Source organism: Alternaria incomplexa (genome assembly GCF_024043165.1).
Source record: "Alternaria incomplexa strain BMP 0042 chromosome Unknown scaffold_23, whole genome shotgun sequence".
Classification (NCBI taxonomy): Eukaryota; Fungi; Ascomycota; class Dothideomycetes; order Pleosporales; family Pleosporaceae; genus Alternaria; species Alternaria incomplexa.
In genome coordinates, this window is record NW_026249872.1 from 165171 (window position 1) to 187756 (window position 22586).

At 53.3% G+C, this 22586-nt stretch overlaps 5 protein-coding genes across 5 annotated transcripts; 2 read left to right on the plus strand and 3 right to left on the minus strand.

Moving 5' to 3' along the window:
- Positions 1 to 1717: 1717 nt before the first annotated feature.
- Positions 1718 to 3073, minus strand: J4E90_010553 (uncharacterized protein; the record flags this gene model as incomplete). Its single annotated transcript, XM_051440065.1, has 4 exons — positions 1718 to 2220; positions 2268 to 2614; positions 2664 to 2872; positions 2924 to 3073. The coding sequence occupies 4 exons, from the start codon at positions 3071 to 3073 to the stop codon at positions 1718 to 1720; spliced, it is 1209 nt and encodes a 402-aa protein (XP_051286107.1).
- Positions 3074 to 6917: 3844 nt separating this feature from the next.
- Positions 6918 to 7862, minus strand: J4E90_010554 (uncharacterized protein; the record flags this gene model as incomplete). The annotated part of the gene is made up of 1 exon (XM_051440066.1): positions 6918 to 7862. One exon carries the CDS (start codon positions 7860 to 7862, stop codon positions 6918 to 6920), a length of 945 nt encoding a protein of 314 aa, XP_051286108.1.
- Positions 7863 to 8311: 449 nt separating this feature from the next.
- Positions 8312 to 9655, plus strand: J4E90_010555 (uncharacterized protein; the record flags this gene model as incomplete). Its single annotated transcript, XM_051440067.1, has 1 exon — positions 8312 to 9655. One exon carries the CDS (start codon positions 8312 to 8314, stop codon positions 9653 to 9655), a length of 1344 nt encoding a protein of 447 aa, XP_051286109.1.
- Positions 9656 to 11720: 2065 nt separating this feature from the next.
- J4E90_010556 (uncharacterized protein) lies at positions 11721 to 12471 on the minus strand (the record flags this gene model as incomplete). The annotated part of the gene is made up of 2 exons (XM_051440068.1): positions 11721 to 11809; positions 11853 to 12471. 2 exons carry the CDS (start codon positions 12469 to 12471, stop codon positions 11721 to 11723), a joined length of 708 nt encoding a protein of 235 aa, XP_051286110.1.
- A 1271-nt stretch (positions 12472 to 13742) lies between these two features.
- Positions 13743 to 21371, plus strand: J4E90_010557 (uncharacterized protein; the record flags this gene model as incomplete). Its single annotated transcript, XM_051440069.1, has 6 exons — positions 13743 to 14087; positions 14133 to 14278; positions 14358 to 14595; positions 14658 to 15272; positions 15329 to 20402; positions 20455 to 21371. The coding sequence occupies 6 exons, from the start codon at positions 13743 to 13745 to the stop codon at positions 21369 to 21371; spliced, it is 7335 nt and encodes a 2444-aa protein (XP_051286111.1).
- Positions 21372 to 22586: the final 1215 nt, after the last annotated feature.

A 22586-nucleotide genomic window follows, 5' to 3' on the forward strand; every position in this document is an offset into this window, starting at 1 on the left:
GTCACAGATCGTTCAGATGATTAATCCTGCCCGATTGGCTGGCTGCCCATCGACCCCGTCGGTGTTCGTTGTTCCCTGCGTACATCTAGTTTGTTATTCATCTAATTCCTCATCGCAGTTTCACTTGCCACTTGCCACCTTGGATACACTACTGTACTACTAGCTTTCAGCACGCAGGTCATAGTAACACCCCTCTTCCCTGCGTGCATGCCCAACCCTCCTGAACATCACATCACAGCACACCATCGGACCTTTTCATCTAGTCCAGCCGCACCTCAGACGCTGACGATGATCTTAGCGATGATCCTAAAGAGCTAGGTGTGCTAGGCAAGCTAGGTCCCGCGTTGAGGCCAGACTGGCGGGTGGTACACTAGCAGCCATGATCGCTGTGAATCGGGCCTTTTCGGTCTTCCGCGCTTGGGGGCTTTCGGACTTTCGGGGTCTGGGCAGGCTACTGGTAGTGGTAGTACTACGAAGGGAATGGAGGGGAGCTAGACGATATGTTAGATGATAGGTCAATCGCAACGGAACGGTAGGAACCGCCGTTCGTAAGCGTAGGTGATTTGGAAGGGTTGTTTTGTGGAGATTTTCTGTAGTGTAGAGAGACGGTTGTTAGAGGGGTGGTGCGACGGTCACCGGTCGGGTAGTGTTCGGCGGAGTGTTGTTTGGTTGCGATGAAGATGGACATACACCTAGACATGCAGATGGCGGAGGGAGGATGGGATGGGCTGGGTAAGTGGTACATCATCACGAAGGTGATGCCGGTACATGGCGTGATGGTGAGACGACAGTGGCGGTCAGAAGAATGTCTGGCGGGCGGTGTCATAGTGAGGAATGATGGCGCTGCACGTAAGCTTACTTCCCCTCCCCTGCTGAAGTGGTCTGAGGCTCTGCGGCAGTTGTGGACCTGGTAACGATGGACTTATGTCCTTTTGAAAACAAGTCAAGCTTGTGTTTTGAGACAAAAAAGCTAGCCTTGGGGTAGCGCATCGCGATATCTTTTTCGACGTCATTACAATATCTAGAGAGTTAACATCAGGTATACCACCCGTATCGCAAATCGATGTCGCAACGTGCGTCAAATATTCTCAGCGTTTCTTATTAACTACATTACTAGTATATACAGGGGTATTTAAAAATGTCATGTCGCTCTTTCTCTTTGCTAATGTACAGGGATGGGGGTATACAAAGATAAAAGGCCGTGAGCCGTGATGCGGCAGTTGGTGTCGTCGCTTCCCTGCCGTGGTATATATCCGAGTCAAGTAAAGACCCAGATTCGAGCCGCTGTGGGGCGGTGTGCTTCCAGACGAACCTGGCTTTTTGTTCTCGCAGTCCTCGGTAACTGCGATTGCCGAGGCAGGTCGTTCGCATACTTTTTCGGGTTCACGATGGGCTTTTTTGGTGGTGGAGTGCGGCTGTGGGGTTTGCTTCTTCGCGCACGTGGGAGGACCGTGGTGGTGGGACCGGGGCGCTTAGACATATCTGGGTCGTTGATGATGGCGACTGTGATCACGACTGTGAGTGTGTGAACGCCTTCACCACCGCCGTTTGTACACGGCATTCGGTCATTTCCTTCACGGTACTCCGTTTCAGCTCGATCTGAAGCAAAGAGGAGCTTGCCGACGCGGCAAATATCTCCTTCGCGACATAAGCCACATCGCATGTCTTCGTGATGACAAATGGAAAATGTTGAAAGTGGGTATATTGCTGAAACTCATCATCTGTAAGGCGCAGACAAAACCGATCCCCGCTCTTCATCCGTGATGTAAAATGACTTGGAGACCATGATGCCGTTCTGGAAATGGTCCTCTTCCGCACTGCTCCGAGCGCTCTTGATCCTCAAACTCCTTTGACTATCGTTGTCGGAGTTGTCCACACGTGTACTTTTCTTCGAGTTTGGTGGTGCCTTTCCGCCGTACCATTTATTCGAATTTGGAAAGGTTCCATTAGGTTCGTCGTCGGAAGTGCGAGTCTGCACAGTGGCGGAGAGTTTGTACATGTCGGGACGGAGCTTGTCGGCTTTGGAGTTTCCAGCGGCATTGCCGGGTAAGGGGGCGGACATGCCGTATGCGGACGGACGGTAGGCTCCAGTTGGGCGTGTAGAGAGACCGAGCTTGTGCATGGCGATGAAGAATAATGGGCGGAGCGTTGCAAGGCTACCGGCAGTGATAGCGAGACCTTGTTCGACCGATGACCAGATGGCGATGTCAAGTGTGGACCCTGGCAGCATCAGTACCCAGTGAATGAGCAGCGGTAGGGAGACTTACAGAGGAAGTCAGGAGAGTTAAAGTAGTGGACGAAAGGCATGCGGGCGATGACCGCAGCACTTGCGATGCACCCCATAGTGATCAACGGGATCAAAGCGACCTTGGTCCTCCTCTTCAACTGCAAGTGCCATACCAAAAAGCCCGGAATGATGGCGAACGTGAAGTCGGTGATGATACTGAAAATACTGTAGACGTAGCCGAGAGCGGTGATGACTGTGTTGTCGACGCACTTTCCTTCTTGCGAAGTGCGGTCCCACATGTACGAGATTGGGTAGCATTGGAAGAGACAGACGAAGAAGAAAGTGCCTCCAGCAATGATCGAGACGCACATGGCACTGTAGATGATCCTGATATTCTTAGTCAATGTTGTTACAAGTTCAGTTTGCGATAGCTTACCATGTGTGTAGTTTTCGAATACTAATCCGCAGGAGAAGGAACCCAATGGACAGCTTGGAACATATCATAGATATGGAGTAGAACAAATAGCAAAAGTACCACGCATGCTTCGCATTTTGAACACCCTCGATGGGTAGGTCACGATGATGTTTTCCGGTTCCATAGTGTATGCCGATGCAAGACGATGTGATGTATGAAATGAAGAAAAGCTGAGGACCTAGTCAGATCGGGACCCAGTTATCGTATTAATATATACTTACAGTTGCGAGAACCATCAAATAGTCATCTCGGCCAAATGCCTTGACCATACAGAGGCGAACATATATCCTCAATGCACAAGCCAGGACTGCGGTGGTAACGAAGGCGATGTTGACTGCGAGCAGCTCGGGGCCTCTGTTGGGAATAGCCATTGTGGTGTGGTATATTGACGAAGCAGTGGACACTCATACAGTGAGGAGGAGCCCCAGAATGAGCACACCGTTCGGTCGGTAATGGGGGGCTCAGGATCTTTTACGCAGCTAGACACTTGACCGAATAAGCAGGGTGGAGACTATAGAAGACACCGCATAATGGGTGCCGCCACGAGTGAAGTGGGTCTGCGGGCGGGCTCCCAGGACTCGTTCCAGGGTCTGGTCCGTTTCAAGGAGCGACCATTACCAACAGGGTCGTTGTCCCGCGGAGCTCGGACACGGGACTATGGATTTGGCGAAGTCGTTCATGCGTTGACAGGGCACACGGGGACGCGTAGAAGCTGACGGCAGTAGTGTTGACTGCCGCAAACGAAATTGTTCATTGAACTCAAATAGGGACATGACGGAGAGGATAGGAGATCAGCTTACCTAGGTACACATGTGCAGCAACTGGGCAGCTTCGTGCACATGGCTGACTTGTACCTCGCATAGGCTGGGACGCCACCATGGCTGGAAGGCAGCTCGCAGTAGCGAAACTCAAAAGCGCGGCTTGGGGAACGGCAGTGGTTGTTCAGTCCTGCTTTTGGTGGTGCCTAGATGCGTCCCGCTCGAAGGAGTTTCGCGATGTTCACCGGCCACGTGAAGGCTAGCCGAGAAGGGGATTAGTCACCGAAAATCTCGCAAGGGCAGCGTTTTCCGTGCCTTCCGCTTCCCAGCTAGCTCCGACGCCCACTGACAGCCCTGGAGTCAACACTCAACCTCACAGACTCCTCGGAGCTCCCACTTGCTGCCGCTGATCGGCTGCATCATCGCGCAGTGTCTCTTTAACCGTTAGTTTCAGCTATTCTACGCTGACTGCCGATTCTCTCGATGAGGAAGTGCTCTGCACCTCTAAAGACGGGAACTTGTAACCGCTAGCCGGGCGGTTCCTGAACCTGCGTGGAGCCCCATTGACAGGTTTGCGAGAACGAGAGTCCGCCGACACCGCCAGCCATGCCACGATAATAGATGCTGTGGCTTTCGAAGTTCGATTGTGTAAGTCAAGACTGTCGCCAGCCTAATCAGGTGCCTCGGCTTCTTCACATTGAGTCTGCAGGGTTTCACGAGTATCTAGTGCGCAGACTGACTCGTCGTCGCGGGCATCGGCACTTGCTGTAGGCACTGGAGGACCTGGATCTAGCTCAACACTTGCATCATCGCCAGCGCTACTATCGTCCCCTAGATGCAGAGTCCGTCGCACGAACAACCATAGTTCGCGACTGAAACCCAGACTTGGGATCTGATATACAACAACGGCTAGTCGTCCGAACGCCTGTCAATCGCCTGTCCGACGACTACCGCTTCAATATTTCGACACACAGGCATCGGGATTGAGTGCCCACGCGGGTAACGCTGGATGGCAGGTCGATTCGTTTCGCAGGCACCATCCTAGCGATCAAAATTCCATATGTGGGCCCCGAATCCACAGAACAATGGCGACATGAGCGTCGCATGCATCAGGGTAGCACAGCACTTCCAAATTCCTGGAAACAACTCCGCAACCGTTTATCTCCCGATGCCACGCCCGTCCGGTCCTCTTAAAGCCAGTTGGTCTCAGCTCAACGTTCTTCCCGTTTGGTAAGTTCGTCTCAAACTGCCGAGGAACGCTCACCAGGCCTCCCAACAAAGGTTTAGGCGTCCGGCGGAGCAGACTCCTGGGGAAAAACCCGGGCTGCCAAAGTGGCGACCGTGTATTGGAGTTCGGAGAGTAAAACGGTGTTCCCCTGCGAGTGCGACGAAGAACTCTTCGTACCCTTGGCCTGTTGAACCCACCGTCGAGCCGCCCCATCGCCGCATTCGTGCAACCCTTGCAGTCGGGAGCAACGATCCTATGGTTGACTGGGTTGAGTGAAAATCTTGAACACTTCTGGACGACGCTCGCAAGGTTCAGTCATGGCAACAAACTTTGGTTAAAATGTGAGTCGGTACCTGCTGGTAACGGACGAACTTGCGGGTTTGGTGTCTAGTTCGCGCTCATGTCCGACGTCGTGTTATCCGTGTACACGATGGCGGACAACATGCCTTCGAACCAGGGACTCAATGAATGTTTGCTAGAGGCCTAACAACCGAAGCAGGCAGGTGATGTACTGCAACAAACGTTGCTGATATACTGGAATATTGGCGACATTCAAACATGCGGACATGTTGGAGGCCGAGCCGCCGTCTAGTCCGAATGCGATTTCTGATGCAGCTGCCACGGCTGCTAAATCAGGAGGCGAATATCACAACCCGAACAAGACACGGCAACCCGTCATCAAATAAACTGCCGATCTTGTAAGCTGGACCAGAACGCGGTATCCATACACACGCGAACAAATGGTCTACACAAGAAGCATAACATGAACATCACCACCCTCCAATTCAAATACACCCACCCCCAAGGGGATCGGGCTGCACTGTTGCATTGCTGTTACGGCCGAACTGCAGTGAGATATCCCCTTCTTTCCGGGCAGGGTATTGGCATGTGCCCAGCAAGAACACGACCTTGCTTTTGCGGCACATCCTCACTTTCTTATCTCCAGATAGCACAACACACACAAGCATTCGCTTCTCGGAGTAGTAAGTCCATGCGATAACCTCCAAAATTGCTTCTTCGCATCCTCCGCCCTCCTTTTCCCAAGTTAAGCAATTTGCTTTTTCTTATGCATGCACGCGAATGCACATGTACATAGCATGCGCCAATGCGGCACAGTCTCGGGCGCATCAAGGGCACGACGCGCCCGCCCACTCACCAACACGAAGACCCCCGGAAAATCCTAGCGGCTACGTCCCGCAGCCGCCCCAATCACGTCGCCAGACAATTCTCCGCATTGCACCGCCGAAGGAATGCCGTGTGGGTGACAGCGGCTGTGGCGTAGGTGTTTCCCTTTGGTGGATTGAAATTACGCAACCGCTGGAGGACGGCTGTGCCACTGGTAGTATGTTTCGTGCGTGGGTGGAGACTTTGCGGCGTGGTTGAGAGGGATTGTATATGAGAAGGTGAATGCGAGGTAGGGCGCACGCTGTGTGCGATTTACCATATCACAGACATCTTCGGACCGAGTATCACTCAACACTCCAAACAAACGCACTGCGAAACCGGCTTACAGCGACACATCAACTTGCGACTACACGCACATCAACACAGCACGAGATGCAGACCGTTCTCTCAATCGCAGGCCTCATCACCTTTGCATCCGCCTCCCCACTACCCTCGCCTGAACCCTCAGAAGCCCTACCCCTCGTTACTCTCTCCCTCATCGGCTCACCCTCACATTACACACTCGGTTCATCCCAAAACCCACAGATATCCACATCAACATCCAACAACGCATGGTCGATACATATACCCATCGATGTCTCCCTCGATCTCAGCACACGACCGGAACACGTCCAAGCCATCGAGATACTTGGTGTAGAGAAGGGTACGGATCTGCAGGGAGGGGCAGTAGAGAGGGATGATGCGGAGGTTGTGTGTAAAGCGAGGTTGGGGTGGGGAAGTGAAGGGGTGGTTGTGAGGATGGGTGGGGAGAGGGTTTTGCTTGATGGGGGGAAGGTGGGGAGGGTTACTGGGGTGGAGTGTTGGAAGGAGAGGGTATAAAATATGTGTGCTTAATAGAAGAAGTTCTTATAAGCAACATATGGAGGGAAGTGGCATGTGGCTACTTTCATTGCGTCGGCGTCCGATATTCACATCCACCATGAAGCGTCGACATTGGTTCCACTTCTTCTTCTACAGGCAGTCTTACAGCCTGATAATATAATCCCTTCCAAACGTTCTGTCGACCTACCTCGCACGTACGTCCATCATCATAATCTCCATTCCCTACGCCCTATAACTCTGCATCAGCTTCTCCACAATACTAACCCCCATCTGCTCCTCCTCACTCATCTTCCCCCCACCCTCCCCTTCCTCATCTGCCTTCTCCTCCTTCCCAGAAACAAACCCCTCCTTCCGCATAATCATCTCCATCATCCTAATCCCCCTCAACTCCTGCAACGGCGGAATATTCTCCACACCCTCTGGATCTATCGCGTCGAAATCTACACCTTGGGTAGGCTTAACCGCACCCTCAATCTCATGCAGCGCATCCGGTGTAACAACAAAATCACACTGTACCTCTCCCTTCCTCGTCGGAGATACTGTTACCTTCTCCACACCCAGCGCCGCCTCATCAACGACCTGGCAGTCATGCGCAACCGCCACAACAGGTCTCTCCGCACGTAAAACACCCAGATCCGATAACATCGCATATTGTATCTCAAACAGATTATGCCCTTCCCAGATCGTCACGCCCTGCGCGTTGAACACCAGAGCCCCCGTGACACACATGTCCACTTTGAGCCCTTCATCACGCATCTGCGCCAGCGACACCGAGCGTCCTATCCCAGGCTTCTCCATGCCGTCTAGACACGCCGCGATTTCGTATTTCGTCTCCGCTATCCGGCCAGGATGCAACAGCACGAATCCCCTGCGCAGCCGGTATGTAGCGACCAGCACCTTTTTCCCGTCTTTCAGCGCCCGGCAGCGGAGGTGCTCGAGGCTGTTGTCGGGGGTTATGAGGATTACGGCGGCGGACTTGTAGCATGGTAGTGAGACGAGACGGTCGATGGCGGAAGAGGAGCCCCGGAAGTCGGGGGTGAAGGACATGTAGTCGTGGTTGAAGCGCGCGTCGGGGTGGGCGTGTTGGAGGAGGGTGCGGTAGACGGATGCCCAGATGAGCTTGCGGTTGGCGTCGTCATCGGCGCCGGGGGGGTGGGGGGCGGTCATTGGGAGAGGGAAGCGAGTGACGGGTGGCTGGAAGCCTGGGTGGTGGTGATGCTGTGGGAGCGGAAGGCGGCGTGGTGGACTGTATGCGCCGTGCCGCGCACTCCATCGATGATGGATATGGCGGGGGATTCTTTGTTTGGGCTGACTAACCGGGCCGCATCGTCATTTTGCGTCCTCCTCCTCCCTCATCTCAACCTACAAAAACCGTATCATCTATGAAGGCACGCCAGTATCGTCCTTCACGATGTACAGAAGTCGCGTCGCGAAGGCATGGCAGGATCCCGGCTTCACCCGCCCCCGCGTCATTGGGGTACACTTCCCGCGTCGGCATGCGCTAAATCGGCTACATGATTAGGCCCGTCATATTACCGAAGAGTCACATATCTTGAGGCCAAGACGCGTGCATAGGAGATTTGAGTATTGTAGCTGATGGTCTAGGCACATATTAAATGGCAGCTTCGATGGACAAACATGACGAAATCGAGTTGCGAACAGCGGCGACACCATCAAGCCGGTCGTCCATGGAAGGCAACAAAGGAACGATAGCAGAAGAGCGCATTACAGAAGCAACGAATATGGATTCAATCAACACTGGACCACCAGTTCTCGAGCTCCGAAAAGATAGTGAGCCCCTCGAAGCTGAGACATCCGACACAAGAGATGGAAACAAGTCGCCAGCCAAGAAGAAGCCACCCAAACGCGCAAAAGCCCTCTCAGTCCTAAAATGGTTCATCAAAGACCAATGGTTCCTCCTCGCCATGGGCCTCGTCGTCCTCCTCTCCTCCCAAGTCCAAGTCCCCGCCTCGCAGCAACGCAAAAAACGAACCGTAATCACCTACCTCGCCGTATCCGTCATCTTCTTCATCAACGGCTGCACCCTAGACACCCGGGTCATGCTCGCAAACTACATGCGCTGGAAACTACACATCTTCGTGCAACTCCAATGCTACCTCGTCTGTTCCGCAGCCACCTTCGCCATCGTCAGCCTATGTGCTACGAACCCCAAGTTCATGGACCCGTGGCTCCTGATCGGGTTTCTCTTCGTCGGCAGCGCGCCCACAACCATGTCTAGTAATGTTGTCATGACGCGCCAAGCCCACGGCAACGCAGCACTCACAGTCGTGCAATCGGTAATCGGCCAGTTCCTCTGTCCGTTCCTCACACCGATAATTCTGCAAATGTACCTCTCGACCGGATCCTGGTACAGCAAAGTCCTGCAACGGGGTTCTGGCTACGCCGGGATATACCAGCGCGTCTTCATGCAACTCGGCCTCTCGCTCTTCCTGCCCATGCTGCTCGGGCAAATCGTCCAACGCCTCTTCCCCGCGCTCACAAAAAAGGTGTTCTTCGAGTGGAAGTTGCTGAAACTCTCCTCCATCGCCCTCCTAACAATGGTATGGCAAACCTTCGACCAAGCCTTCTCCTCCGGCGCCTTCTCCGCCGTCAAACCCTCCAACATCATCTTCATCGTCTTCATCACCATTGCCCTCTACTTCATCTGGCTGGCTATCTGCTTCGTCGCTGCGACTATGTGGCTCCCGAAGAAAGATGTTATAGCGTGTTGCTATTGCTGTCCGGCCAAGGCGCTGGCGATGGTTGTTCCGCTGACGAGCGTTATGTATATTAATATTGATCCCGTGGATCAGAGTAAGATGCAGATCCCGGCGATTATTTTTCAGGCTTTTCAGGTGGCGATTGGTGGGATTATGACGATTGGGTTTCGGAGGTGGGTTAGACCGGAGGAGGAGAGGGAGGAGGCGGAGAAGAATGTTGAAGCAGGAGGGTCGAGATGAGATTGGGAAGTGTGAGTCTGGTTGATGCGTTCTACGAAAGATGTTTGAACCATGCGCGAGCATCCGGCTTTTCTTTTCGTGGTCATCTATAGAAGTCTTGATTCCCCGCGACCACGGTACGTTGGTCCACTCCGCTCAGCCACCATTCCCACTTCCTGTACCCGTAAAACAGTCTCGCCATGTTGTATATAGTAATCCTCAACGCCGATAATGCACAAGACACCCACCCCTATCACCCCTATCACCCCTATTCCTGTTCAAGTAATGCAGCAGCACCCGTTCGGAATCTAACATCATCAGCCCTTATCTTCATCCACATCGTCGTTCTTCAATTGTTAATACATACGCATTTGCATATCCCAAGAAAGCCATCGCAAGGACATTCGATGCAGGAAACCGCTGCGGTAGTTCCATCCGCATTCCTGATCTCTTTGACGGATCGATTGAGACTGACCTGTTTTATTGGTTAGTCAAGGAAGAGTGAAGAGGATGTAAGGGAATGTGAGAGGTTGGAAGGACGTACTGCAGCGGGCGACGCAAGCGCAACTGACGCAGCAACAACCGCGATGATAGCTGAAAGCTTCATGATGTCTCAAGCACAACCTGCAGATGCCAAATGTAGAATTGAGCGAACAACCCCAAAAGTGATGGAAGAGTCCCGAAAGCCAGGTATTTGATCGACACAAACAACAGCACCAAAAAGTAAGTAACACAAAGCGCACAACACGATAGCAGCCCAGATCGACGAGCCCGGCTCTTAAACAGTAATTACTTCTGCCCATCAATCTACTAAACCCCGCCAAGTCAGCCCATCCTAGCACAGTCGCTAGCCCAGGTTCCCAAACTGTCCCTCATTAATTTACATATTGCGTACGACATGGCACTCCGGTTCCCCGCGTGCGCGCCCTCGTGGCAGAAACCACGAGATTAATCTATGTCGCGCTGGGGCGGCGACAAGCGGGCATCTCGGCTAACAGGCCACCTCGGGACATCCGGAGTTTAGGTGCTACAGTACACAAATGCCACGAGCCTCGTGTATGCGCCGCTTTACCCGCAAGTTACCTCAACCAAGCCTTGATGCAAGTTGAGCGATAACCCAGAGCACATATACATACTTTCGCCCCAGCCTGCACCAAGCGAGAACATGAACGCGACCCAAAACCGGCGCGACACACGCCACCAAATTGTCAAAACTCGCGATGGATATACGCGACAGGCGCTAGCACCAAACTCTGTCGGTGACCACACCGCGTGTGCAGTAGTCGATGGTAGAAGCTGGAAGGGCGACTGCATACTCGTATATGTACTCAACTCTAGCTCCGGGCTGCGGTAAATGCAAATGCTCCAAAGTCTAGATTCTGCGAAACGCTGTTCGGTCGATGCCAGATCAGCGATAACAACAATCACATATGCGCAGTCCGCGGGTATGTCCATCATCGTCGCAGCATCCGAACGCGCCCCCAAGATGACGTGCGTCAAATCGTCCTTCACCTCGCGAGACAGGTCTTCGGGTCCGCCGCACCGTGCCACAACATCCCTTTCGCTTTCGCCGCAGAACAACACAAAAGGGGGCCTCTGCGATATGCACACTCCTTTTTTCCCCATATGTCGGCACCTGCACCAGGCGAGAAAGACTGCACGTGGACTCCGCCGGACGGGGGGCCTCGATCTAGACTTCTTCGCCCGCCCTGCATATATTAATCTTCTGGTTAACGAAGGGAGTATTCTTGTGTTTGGGCCAATCAGGCGGGGGCGCAAGATGGTATGGATATATTGCAACTTGCGAAAATGTTCCGTGCCTGCCGCAACTGCTGGCTCGCGACTGCCAATATGCATGCCGACTGTGGGATGTCTTTACCATTTACCCGGGATCTCATGGTCTTCGCGGCTCTTGCTCATGGGATTGGGGATCTAGATGCGAGCGGTTCTGGATGCGGTCAGATGCCTCTTGTACGATCACGTGAGGAAGATATCTCCATAGATTCCACACTCCAGCTCACGCAACACCGCGACCACGCTATCCGACATGAGAAGTACATTGACCTTCAGCACCTCCGCCCATAACCTACGTACCCCTTCCCTCTTCGACTACGACCGCCATCTCTAACCTTTTGCGCTTCCGCTCTCCACCTTTGACTTGCACCAACCCGTGGCCTAGGTCTCTGTTTGTACCCTCCCTTATGCCACGTCCCATCACCCTCATACTCGAACTCAATCCCCAGACCCCGTTTCTCAGGGTTATCGAACCTATCCAGCCAGCGATTCAGCTGCGCATGGCTATCCTTCGCACCAGCGGTATACGACAAGACAATACGTATCTTGCGCATCGGCACCGCATGACTGTCGTATGCCCCCGCGACCTCAAGTCCATCGTTGCTCAGCTTCTTCAGCTGAGCCTGCGACAGCCGGTTTAGGAACGTGACGACGGGTGCGAAGTTGTGGTTGCGCACTGTGGTCGTTATGACGGGTGCGTGGAAGAGGACGGCGTCGATGTACTCGTCGCAGATCTGTCTGTTTACTCCGGCGAGCCCGCAGCGTGTGACGATGTTGCGGACCCCGGGTTTGAGCGTTGATGTGTTGTCGGATTCTAGGACGTGCTTGTAGATTTCATCTCGTAGCTCTCGTGGGAGGGCGAGGAAGGGCGGTAAGGTGTCATAGGTTGGACGTGGTTGTACGGGTGTGATGTCTGATGTAGTGGTTTTACGCGCACGTTTCTTGGGTGCTGATGCATGGTTGGTGGTGGGAACTGGGTTGGCGGCTTGCTCGTCCAGTTTGCGCTTTGAACGTCTGAGTTCTGGGGCTGCTGCTGTAGTCATTGTTTGGTTCTATATGGTATCATATCAAGTTCTACATGTGTGGTGCTGGTGAACATATACTCATACCGTGCCAAGGCGTTCCTGGTGATCATCCAGGCAGCAGCAGGCAGCGACGAGGCGGTTGAGGGCGACGAGAGTCGGCCCGACTGCAACCAATTCCTTTCAACCCCCAGCGGCGTCCAACTGCTTTCATCCGAAAAACATCAGTATCTCGTGTTACCATCGCTCTTATCGGAAGAAATGAAAAGGTATAGGTACCGCATTGATTGCGAAAGCTGTGATGGCTTGCTGCAGGCTGCCCGCCAGATGCTACTCTCATCTCATTCTCAGGCTCCCCTCACCGGCACTTCCTATGCGCCATCGCAGAGCAACAGTGCAAAATCACCTCAGCGCAATATGCTTTGTTTTTCGTCGACTCTATCTTCGAATTCGATTAGTGAGCGACGAGCGCAATTCTCAGCCTCAACATCGTCGCACTGGCGCCCGCCTTCAATCCCTCGGAAGTTGTTTGCCCGCACTCGCGAATGAGGAATGTTGCCACGGCTGAGGACGGTCGCAAGCTAAAGGATGCGGCAGGTTCCATGCAAGCTTTCAGCTACTGGCCAGAGTTCCAGGTCTATCTGCTTCAGCTGTAATTTAAGCCGTTGCTGACAAGCCCGCATGTGCAACGTCGGTGGTGTCTGACTTTCCCCGTCCCAATAAGCATCTTACGCCGCTTATCTTTGTGCGACCTCACTCACTGCTGGACCAACCGATAGCGGCCATCTCAGCCTCAAGCCATCTGCTACACTTCCCTTCTGCAGCTTTACGTTCTGACATTTGTCCATCACACCACCTTCTAGAGGAGTCTCACTGCAAACTAGTCTGAGGTTTCCATCAGATGATGACGGCAATCATCAGCAATGCGACTGCCTTACCATAGCAGACCGCTATAACGTTCGGTAACCGACCAGTAAGATCTGAGACGATGCACATGCCAGAGCCACGCCGATGGCTGAGCTCTGTCTCATGCGGTGATCAAGAGCGGGACCGATGTACTCAGACGATATGTCGCAACCTCTATTTTTGGTTTCCAACAACTGCACTTACTGCGGTATCTGGCTGGCGTTAGCGAATCGAGGCGTGCAGTTTGTCAAACAGCGCTCTGTCCTTCGCCGATGTGCGCAAGGCTGTTCCTTAAGCCCTCGTGGTCATCGAGATAAAGGTCTCCGAATGGCGCCGCTTACGGCTGCATCCGTCTCCAGACACCTTTCCTAGCGTTTTTGTTCAACATGTTGCAGTTCACACTCTTGCAGCTACTTCTGGTTTCTGTCGTCTCTTGCTTGAGATTCGACAAAGAATTTGTTGGGTTCAACCTTAATGAGAACGAAGCAGCTATAGACCCCCTCGACTACTCAGGCGAATGGAAGGACCACACATTTCACCCCTCACCAAAGAATTGGCGATTCCCATTCTACACCCTGTTTCTGGATAGATTTGTCAACGGCGATCCGACGAATGATGATATCAACGGGACGATGTACGAAAAAGACTCGCAGAGTAATCAGCTGAGACATGGAGGCGATTTGGTGGGGTTGGTAGATAGCTTGGACTATATTCAAGGACTGGGTATCAAGGTAAGCAGCTCTACTGCTTCATGAACTTCGAGCTGAGACGTATAGGGCATCTACATCGCCGGCTCGCCCTTCATCAACAATCCATGGAAGGCAGACTCCTACTCGCCGCTAGACTTGACGCTTCTCGACAAGCATTATGGAGACATCGCAGCATGGAGAGCAGCTGTCGACGCCATCCACAAGCGGGGGATGTATGTGATACTGGATCACACAATGTCGACGTACGTAACACAAGTGCTACCTGATCGCCCTAGCTAATCGCGTGTGTAGCATGGGTGACCTTCTTGGCTTCGAGGGTTTCCTCAACGAGACAGCCCCATTTCGCCCAGAAGAACACAAAGTGCAATGGAAGTCGAACCGCCAGTATCTAGACTTCTCGTTCGGGAACGATTATAACGACACATGCGCATACCCCAACTTCTGGAACGAGTCAGGGCAACCGGTATTGAAGGATTCGGACGAGACGTTTAGCAGGCTTGTCGGGTGCTATGACAGCGAGTTTGATCAGGTATGTTACACAAGTCAACAGCGAGAAGCAAAGTAGCTCTACTAACGACCCATCTCTCGCAGTATGGTGATACCGAAGCGTTCGGTGTATTCCCCGACTGGCAGCGCCAGCTGTCCAAGTTCGCCTCCGTTCAGGACCGTCTACGAGAATGGGTACCTTCGGTCCGAGAAAAGATCGAACACTTTTCGTGCATCACGATAGCGATGCTGGATATCGATGGCTTCCGATTCGACAAAGCTACACAAGTCACGGTCGAAGCTCAAGCTGAGTTTGGCGACTTCGTCCGGCAATGCGCGCGAAAGTATGGGAAGAACAACTTCTTCATGCCCGGCGAGATCACAGGAGGTAACAACTTTGCCTCCATTTACCTTGGACGCGGGAGACAACCTGACCAAGTCCCCGACAACATCACCCAAGCCGTCACCCTGACCAACAACTCGGATGACAAGTATTTCCTGCGAGCGCATGGCAAACAAGCGTTGGATGGAGCTGCGTTTCATTACAGCACATATCGATCGCTAACTCGCTTTCTTGGATTAGACGGCAATCTAGAAGCGGGTTACGATGTTCCCGTCAACTTTGTCAATGCTTGGAATACACTTCTCACCACTAACGACTTCGTCAATGCCGAGAGTGGGGAATTTGATCCGCGACACATGTATGGAGTCACGAACCAGGTGGGCTCTCTCCAGCATCTCTGCACCATTCCTATCATAAGTACTAACAATATTAGGATGTCTTCCGTTGGCCCGCTATCAAGCAAGGCACCGAGAGAATGCTGCTTGGCCTCTTTGTCACAACGATCCACATGCCTGGTATTCCAAAACTTCTCTGGGGCGAGGAGCAGGCTTTCTACATCCTTGACAGCACTGCTGCGAACTATATCTTCGGTCGACAACCGATCTCTTCAGCACAGGGGTGGCAAAACCACGGTTGCTACCGCCTCGGCAGCTCACAATACTACGACATGCCACTTGAAGCGGTACTAGATGGCTGCAACGACGACACCGTTAGCCAAGATCACCGAGACCCTTCGCATCCTGTTCACAACATCATCAAGAATATGTATCACCGCCGTACCCAGTATCCAGTACTTAACGATGGCTATTTCCTCCAGTCGCTTTCCAATCAGACTCGCTTGGTGCAACTGCCAGGCTCGAACGGAACGAAATCGGAGTTCGGGATGTGGAGTGTCATGAGGAATCAGTATCCGGATGTACAAAACCTGACCGAAGGGACTGAATCATCGCAAATCTGGCTTGTCTACTCCAACGAAGATCGCGATGTCAGCTACAAGTTTGACTGTAAAGACAAGGATAAAGCATTGATATCCGCATTCGACGCTGGAACGACAGTCAAAAACCTCTTCGCTCCGTACGATGAGATAAAACTCGGGAACAGCTCTACCGCCTTAGGTATCGACGGCTCAGAGGAGTTCAATGGTTGCGTCGACGAGCTCGATATGAAGGCGTATGACTTTCGGGCGTACGTGCCAAAGGCCAGCTGGCTAGATCCTATTCCCGTCATCACGAAGTTCTCGCCAGGCCATGATGCTCAGATTGAGTCGAAGAAAGGAGTGGAAGAGAAAAATTTGCTCGAGATTGAGTTGCAATTCTCCGAAGCGATGGATTGCGACGGGATTACGAAGGACCTCGTCATTACCTCTGATACCGAGAATGACTTCTCCGCAACAATTGACGGAGACACTGTCGACTGTGCTGATATATCATCGCTAGTATCGACTCTTGTCGGTGGCTCCACGTCCAAATGGAGCTGGAAAGCAACTCTGAAGGACGTCTCTCACGGCATACACACTGTCACCGTCAAGAACGCCACTACCAAGGATGGAGAGCGCTTCACGAACGCCAACGATCGCTTCATGATCCGGATCGGAGCTAAGAACAACCCCATGATCTTCCCTCGTATCGCAAACTACACTACCGGCACACTCAAGAAGGACTCCAAGGGCTTACACGTGTCGCACGTCGCCCCAGGTGCCAACAAATGGCGATACTCGACCAACTGGGGATCAAGCTGGAGCCAGTGGGAAGACTATAAAGGCGGCAACAGCGACCTTCGAACACTACCTTGGTCCGGTACCAAACGTCAGAGATGGGAGGGCGAGCACGTCATTCTTCAATACTGGAACCGCGTGACTGGAAGTAGCGATCACATCCAGCACACCGACACGAACTACAAGGGCCAACCAAGACGATTTCCACATCTGTTTGCCCACGGACCGTACAATCAGTTCGGCTTCGATGCCGGTATCGATAGCTCATTCGACCTCGGCAAAGACGGGAAGTGGAAGCTACACATCATGACCGAATGGCCTTCGGTGGCCCAAGTCAACGTCTGGGGCATGAATCCTGGCGGTAAACCCGACGCAGGCTTCGTCTTTGGTGACGTTGACAACGACGGCGTTCTGGACCGACTTCCTCCAGACTCTCTCGCCAAGAACGTGCTCAACATGTCTGTCCTGCCACCTCGACCGTACCTGGCGTATCGCGTTGAGATCGATGATGCTACCCTGGCATATAAGCTTGTCTACACAGGCAATCGCTTCATACAACTGATTATGTTCGCTCTTCTCTGGTCTCTACCCGTGTTGACAGCTGCGATCAGTATCTGGATCTACAAGGGCGCCTTCTACGGTGTCAAGTTCAACCAGACGGGTGTGAGCGCTCAGGGTCTGGCCTTCTTCGCATCTCTGGCCTTTTGGCGCCGCGGGCACAAGTTTGAAAGTATCCAGTCTGACGATGTTGTCGAGCTGAAACGATCTACTCCGCGTCTGGGCTTTCCAAGGTCGCGAGACTCGTCTCCCATGCCGGCTGCGGCGATCGGCAAGTTTGGTGCTAGCAAGAAGAGGCCTATGATTCTTATTGCAACCATGGAATACGATATCGAGGACTGGGCGATCAAGATCAAGATCGGTGGATTGGGCGTCATGGCGCAGCTCATGGGAAAGAACTTGCCTCATCAAGACTTAATCTGGGTCGTTCCTTGCGTCGGTGGGGTGGACTATCCTATCGATGAACCAGCGGAGCCCATGACGGTGACCATTCTTGACACTGAGTACGAGATCCAGGTCCAGTATCACAAGCTCAATAACATCACATACGTGTTGTTGGATGCGCCGATCTTTCGACAACAAACCAAAACAGAGCCTTATCCACCTCGCATGGATGATCTGGATTCCGCTGTGTATTACAGCGCTTGGAACGCTTGCATCGCTCTCACCATTGAGAGGTTTCCTATCGATCTGTATCACATCAACGATTACCACGGCGCCGCGGCGCCGTTGTACTTGCTCTCCAAAGGACGAACGATACCCTGCGCGCTCTCCTTACACAACGCAGAGTTCCAAGGGCTGTGGCCTATGCGCACACCAAAGGAACGTGACGAAGTCTGCCGCGTATACAATCTCGAGCCTTCCGTAGTCGAAAAGTACGTTCAATTCGGCGAAGTCTTCAACCTTTTGCACGCTGGCGCAAGCTACCTCCGCATCCATCAACGTGGTTTCGGCGCCGTCGGTGTGTCTAACAAGTATGGCAAACGATCGTACGCTCGCTACCCTATCTTCTGGGGCCTGAAGGAAGTTGGCAGACTACCGAATCCTGATCCGAGTGACACCGCTCCTTGGGAGCCGGAGAAGGAGAATGAGAATATCGTTGTTGATCCGGCGTATGAGGCTAGTCGTGGGGATTTGAGGATTCAGGCTCAGCAGTGGGCTGGGCTGGAGGAAGATCCTAAGGCTGAGCTTTTTGTGTTTGTTGGTCGGTGGAGTAACCAGAAGGGTGTCGACCTTATCGCCGATGTCTTCCCTGCCGTCCTCGAGAAGCACTCCAATGTGCAGCTCATCTGCATAGGTCCCGTCATCGATCTCTACGGAAAGTTCGCAGCTCTCAAGCTCGGGAAGATGATGGAGAAGTACCCAAGGCGCGTGTTCTCCAAGCCCGAGTTCACTGCCCTTCCTCCATTTATCTTCACTGGTGCTGAGTTCGCCCTGATTCCATCTCGCGATGAGCCCTTCGGTCTAGTCGCTGTCGAGTTCGGTAGGAAAGGAGCGCTTGGTGTGGGTGCTCGCGTCGGTGGCCTTGGACAAATGCCGGGATGGTGGTTTACGGTCGAATCAACGACCACCAAACACATGCTGCACCAGTTCAAGTCTGCCATCGAAGACGCCCTGGAGTCCAAGACCGAGACAAGGGCGATCATGAGAGCAAGATCCGCAAAACAGCGGTTTCCAGTCGCGAAGTGGGTGGAAGATCTCAACACCCTCCAGCAGACTGCCATTAAGATCCACAACGAGAAGAAGGACTCGGCATCCAAGGGTATCTTCCGTCCGCGTTCACGGGCTGCGGCTTCACAGACGTCGCTGCAGTTCCCTGATGAAAGCTTCTTTCCTCCTCAGTCTCGAGCTGTCAGCACGGACAGGCTATCGAATTATGAGGAGACGCCTGCTGAGAACGAGGCCGAAGTGCATGACCCTGACAATTACTCCACAACACTTCGCCGTGGTCTCTCGCTCGGTGTACGTTCTGGACCTGGACACGAAACAAGGATGCATCCCTCTGGTGATGCAATCATACAGGTTCACAAGCGGCGCTCGCCGTCAAGAACACCAGACATCCACGAGTACGACCCAGAAGGCGCGATAACTTCGAGCCAAGGGTCTTTGCACGACCAAGAGATGTTCATCAGCCGAGAGCAAGCAGAGGCCGACTACCGGGAGTCTGAGCGCCGCCTCGCCGTAGCAGCTCTCGAAGGCAACACTGCAGGCGCTTACGGACTGGACTCGCCACTTATCGACACAAGTTATCGGGGACGCGGCAGATCTCGCAGCCCGCTTGCAGACGACGAGACCGACGACATGCTGATAAGATCGCCACCCACGAGTGGCCTTCTTGATCCAAGTAGCCTCCCCATGCGCGTGCGGTCATCGCACCACCGACGCAACCGATCTTCCGCACTCGACCTAAGCACCATCAAGAATGCCAGTACAACCGATTTCAGCCTACAGAAAGTGGATCCCACCTTCGAAGACAAAACAGGCGTTTACTACACAAAATTCGAATCCATGCTCAGCACCCTCAGCGGCAAGACCTCCGAAAACGACCTCTGCGTCGAGCAATTCCTCGTCGACAGCGAAAAAGAATGGTTCAAGCGGATGCGCGCAGAGAGACTGGGTCGCGGTGACCGAGCGCGTTCTCAAGACAGCCGAGCTGGTCTGGGTATCAGTCCGCGTCCTGCGTGGCCCCGCGAGAGTCTGCACAGCAACGGCAGTCGGAGTTCGAGTTACTCGCACTACCAGTCGCCGTCCATGCAAGAAAGCGAGAATGACAGCGAGGAGGCTTCTCCACGGCCCTCGGGTGAAGTGGACGAATTCCTTCTCGGTGCGAACTATCAGCGCCCCTCGCTGCTGAAGCGTTGGTTGCAGACGCGCATTGGCGATTGGCCTATTTACTCCATTCTCCTGGCGCTCGGGCAGATTATGGCGGCGAACTCGTATCAGATTACTCTTCTGACTGGTCCCCAGGGCCAGGGTCCGGAGAAACTGTACATTGTTGGTGCGATTTACATCGTCATGTCGTGTGTTTGGTGGGTTATGTTCCGTACGCTGCCTTCCAAGTTCGTTCTCTCCACGCCCTTCGCAGTGTATGGATCTGCTTTCTTGTTCGTGGGTGTTGCACCGTTTGCGGAGTTCGGGGTCGCGAGGGACTGGGTGCAGAATGTTGCGACTGGGCTGTATGTTTCTGCTTCGGCTAGTGGCTCGATATTTTTCGCGCTGAACTTTGGTGATGAAGGTAAGCTCCAAATTCTCTTCTGAACATATATCGTTCGTACTGACTCATCTAGGTGGCGCGCCGATCAAATCCTGGATCTTTCGTGCTTGCATGATCCAAGGAACACAGCAACTCTACATCACAGCACTCTTCTACTGGGGAAGCACGCTCGCAAACTCAGACGCGAGCAACGCGCTTACCTCTTCGCCCAAGGCCGCGATGATCACGCTGCCAATCGCCGGTCTGATGTTCGCCATCGGAGCTCTCCTCATCACGTCTCTACCATCATACTACCACCAGTCCCCAGGCAAGATCCCTTCCTTCTACAAAACCCTCCTCCGCAGAAAGCTCGTAGGCTGGTTCTTCGTCATGATCATCCTGCAAAACTACTTCCTGAGCACACCTTACGGACGCAGCTGGGCGTACCTCTGGTCTTCCCACGCAGCACCCCAGTGGGCGATCGGCCTGCTCGTCCTCGCTTTCTTCGTCGTGATCTGGGCAGCCTTCCTCTTCCTCTTCGCCAAGCTAAGCGGCAGCCACTCCTGGTTCCTCCCCATCTTCGCCATCGGCCTCGGCGCACCCCGCTGGGCCCAAATGCTCTGGGGCGTCTCCAGCATCGGCAACTGGGTCCCCTGGATGCCGGGCGGTCCCGTTGCCGGCGCGCTCGCCGGTCGCAGTCTCTGGCTCTGGCTTGGGCTTCTCGACGCTATTCAGGGTGTTGGGTTTGGTATGATGCTCCTGCAGACTCTCACACGGATTCACATCGCCGTGTCACTTGTCCTAGCCCAGATTCTCGGTACGGTCGTTACGATGCTGGCGAAGGCTACGGCGCCGAATGCGAATGGGCCTGGAGATGTGTTTCCGGATTTCTCGGCGGGAGTGGTGGTGGGGTTGGGTAAGCCGTGGTTCTGGATTGGGTTGGCGGCGCAGTTGGTGGTTCCGTTGGGGTTCTTTAAGTTTTTTAGGAAGGAGCAGTTGAGTAAGCCGTAGGTGGGTCAGTCTAGTAATGTAGCTGTTCTGAATATTAGAAATGTCATTTTCACTTCAAAACGGTTTTGGTGACGGCGGGTATGTAAGAAGTACAACTTTGCAACATATAAAGCACTACGGGTATCTTAAACTCCCTCCTTCTCCTCCTTCCATTCCGGATGGAAACGTTTCATATGACGAAGCATGCCATCTTTTCTCGAAAAGCCCGATCCCCCAGGACCATACTCGCATGAGGTGACTGGGCAATGAAAGGATGGTTTCTCATCGTCCTGGTCACCTAGGTGGGTTGCTTCGTGCCGCTTGAGATCCTTGGGATACAAAAAAGACTTATCACACTGCCCACATTGATGAGGCCTCTCAGACATGTCTGTGTGGGTCCTTTGGTGTCGTAGCAAGTCTGCTCTTTGATCGAATTCCCGCGCACAGCCCTGTTCGGGGCATGCAAATGTGGTCGGCTTGAGGTGTTTTGCTGTAGTCGATGGGCCATGCATCTTTGCCATGTGATTATTTAACTTGTCTTTACGTGGAAAGCCATGTGATGCTCTGGGACATCCGGGAATCGTGCATAGGTATTTTGGCGGATCTGGATCGTGGACCCCAGCCTTGTGTCTACGAAGATCGGCAAGTCTGTTGAATGTTTTGTGGCAGTCGCTACACTGGAGACTCTCTTCGGTTTTGTGAGTAGTTTCAACACTGGGTCCGCGCGTCAGAGTTGTAAGCATGGATGATGCAGAATCCACATTCGAATGCCTCTCCCTGGATGACATTGCAGACATTGTATTGACAAGCCCAAGACCTTTGTCACGAGTGCCATCGGTGCCGTTGGTGTGGTATTCTCTCCGGTTCCGGCCATCGTCAGGTTGGCTTGCAACTGTGTCGCGAACTATTTCAGGATGCCTTTTGCGGTAATGCTTCAGACGAGCATCTGCACGCAGAAAGACTCTGCCGCACCACAATTCTTCACACACATACTCACGGGGTTTGTTATGCTTTTGCCGCACATGTCGTCCGAGATTGCCGTTGCGGTGAATTCCGGTAAATTCGACGTGACAGTGTGGGCAGCGCATAGCCACCGGTAACGAAGCTGGATGGTGCGACTGCGTGTCTAATTGCGTTCCAGATTCGCCGATAACAGCGGATGATGGTTGAGTGAGCGACGAAACATCCCGAGCAGAAATGTCCGGGGAACGGCGCATTGGCACGCACAAATTTGGC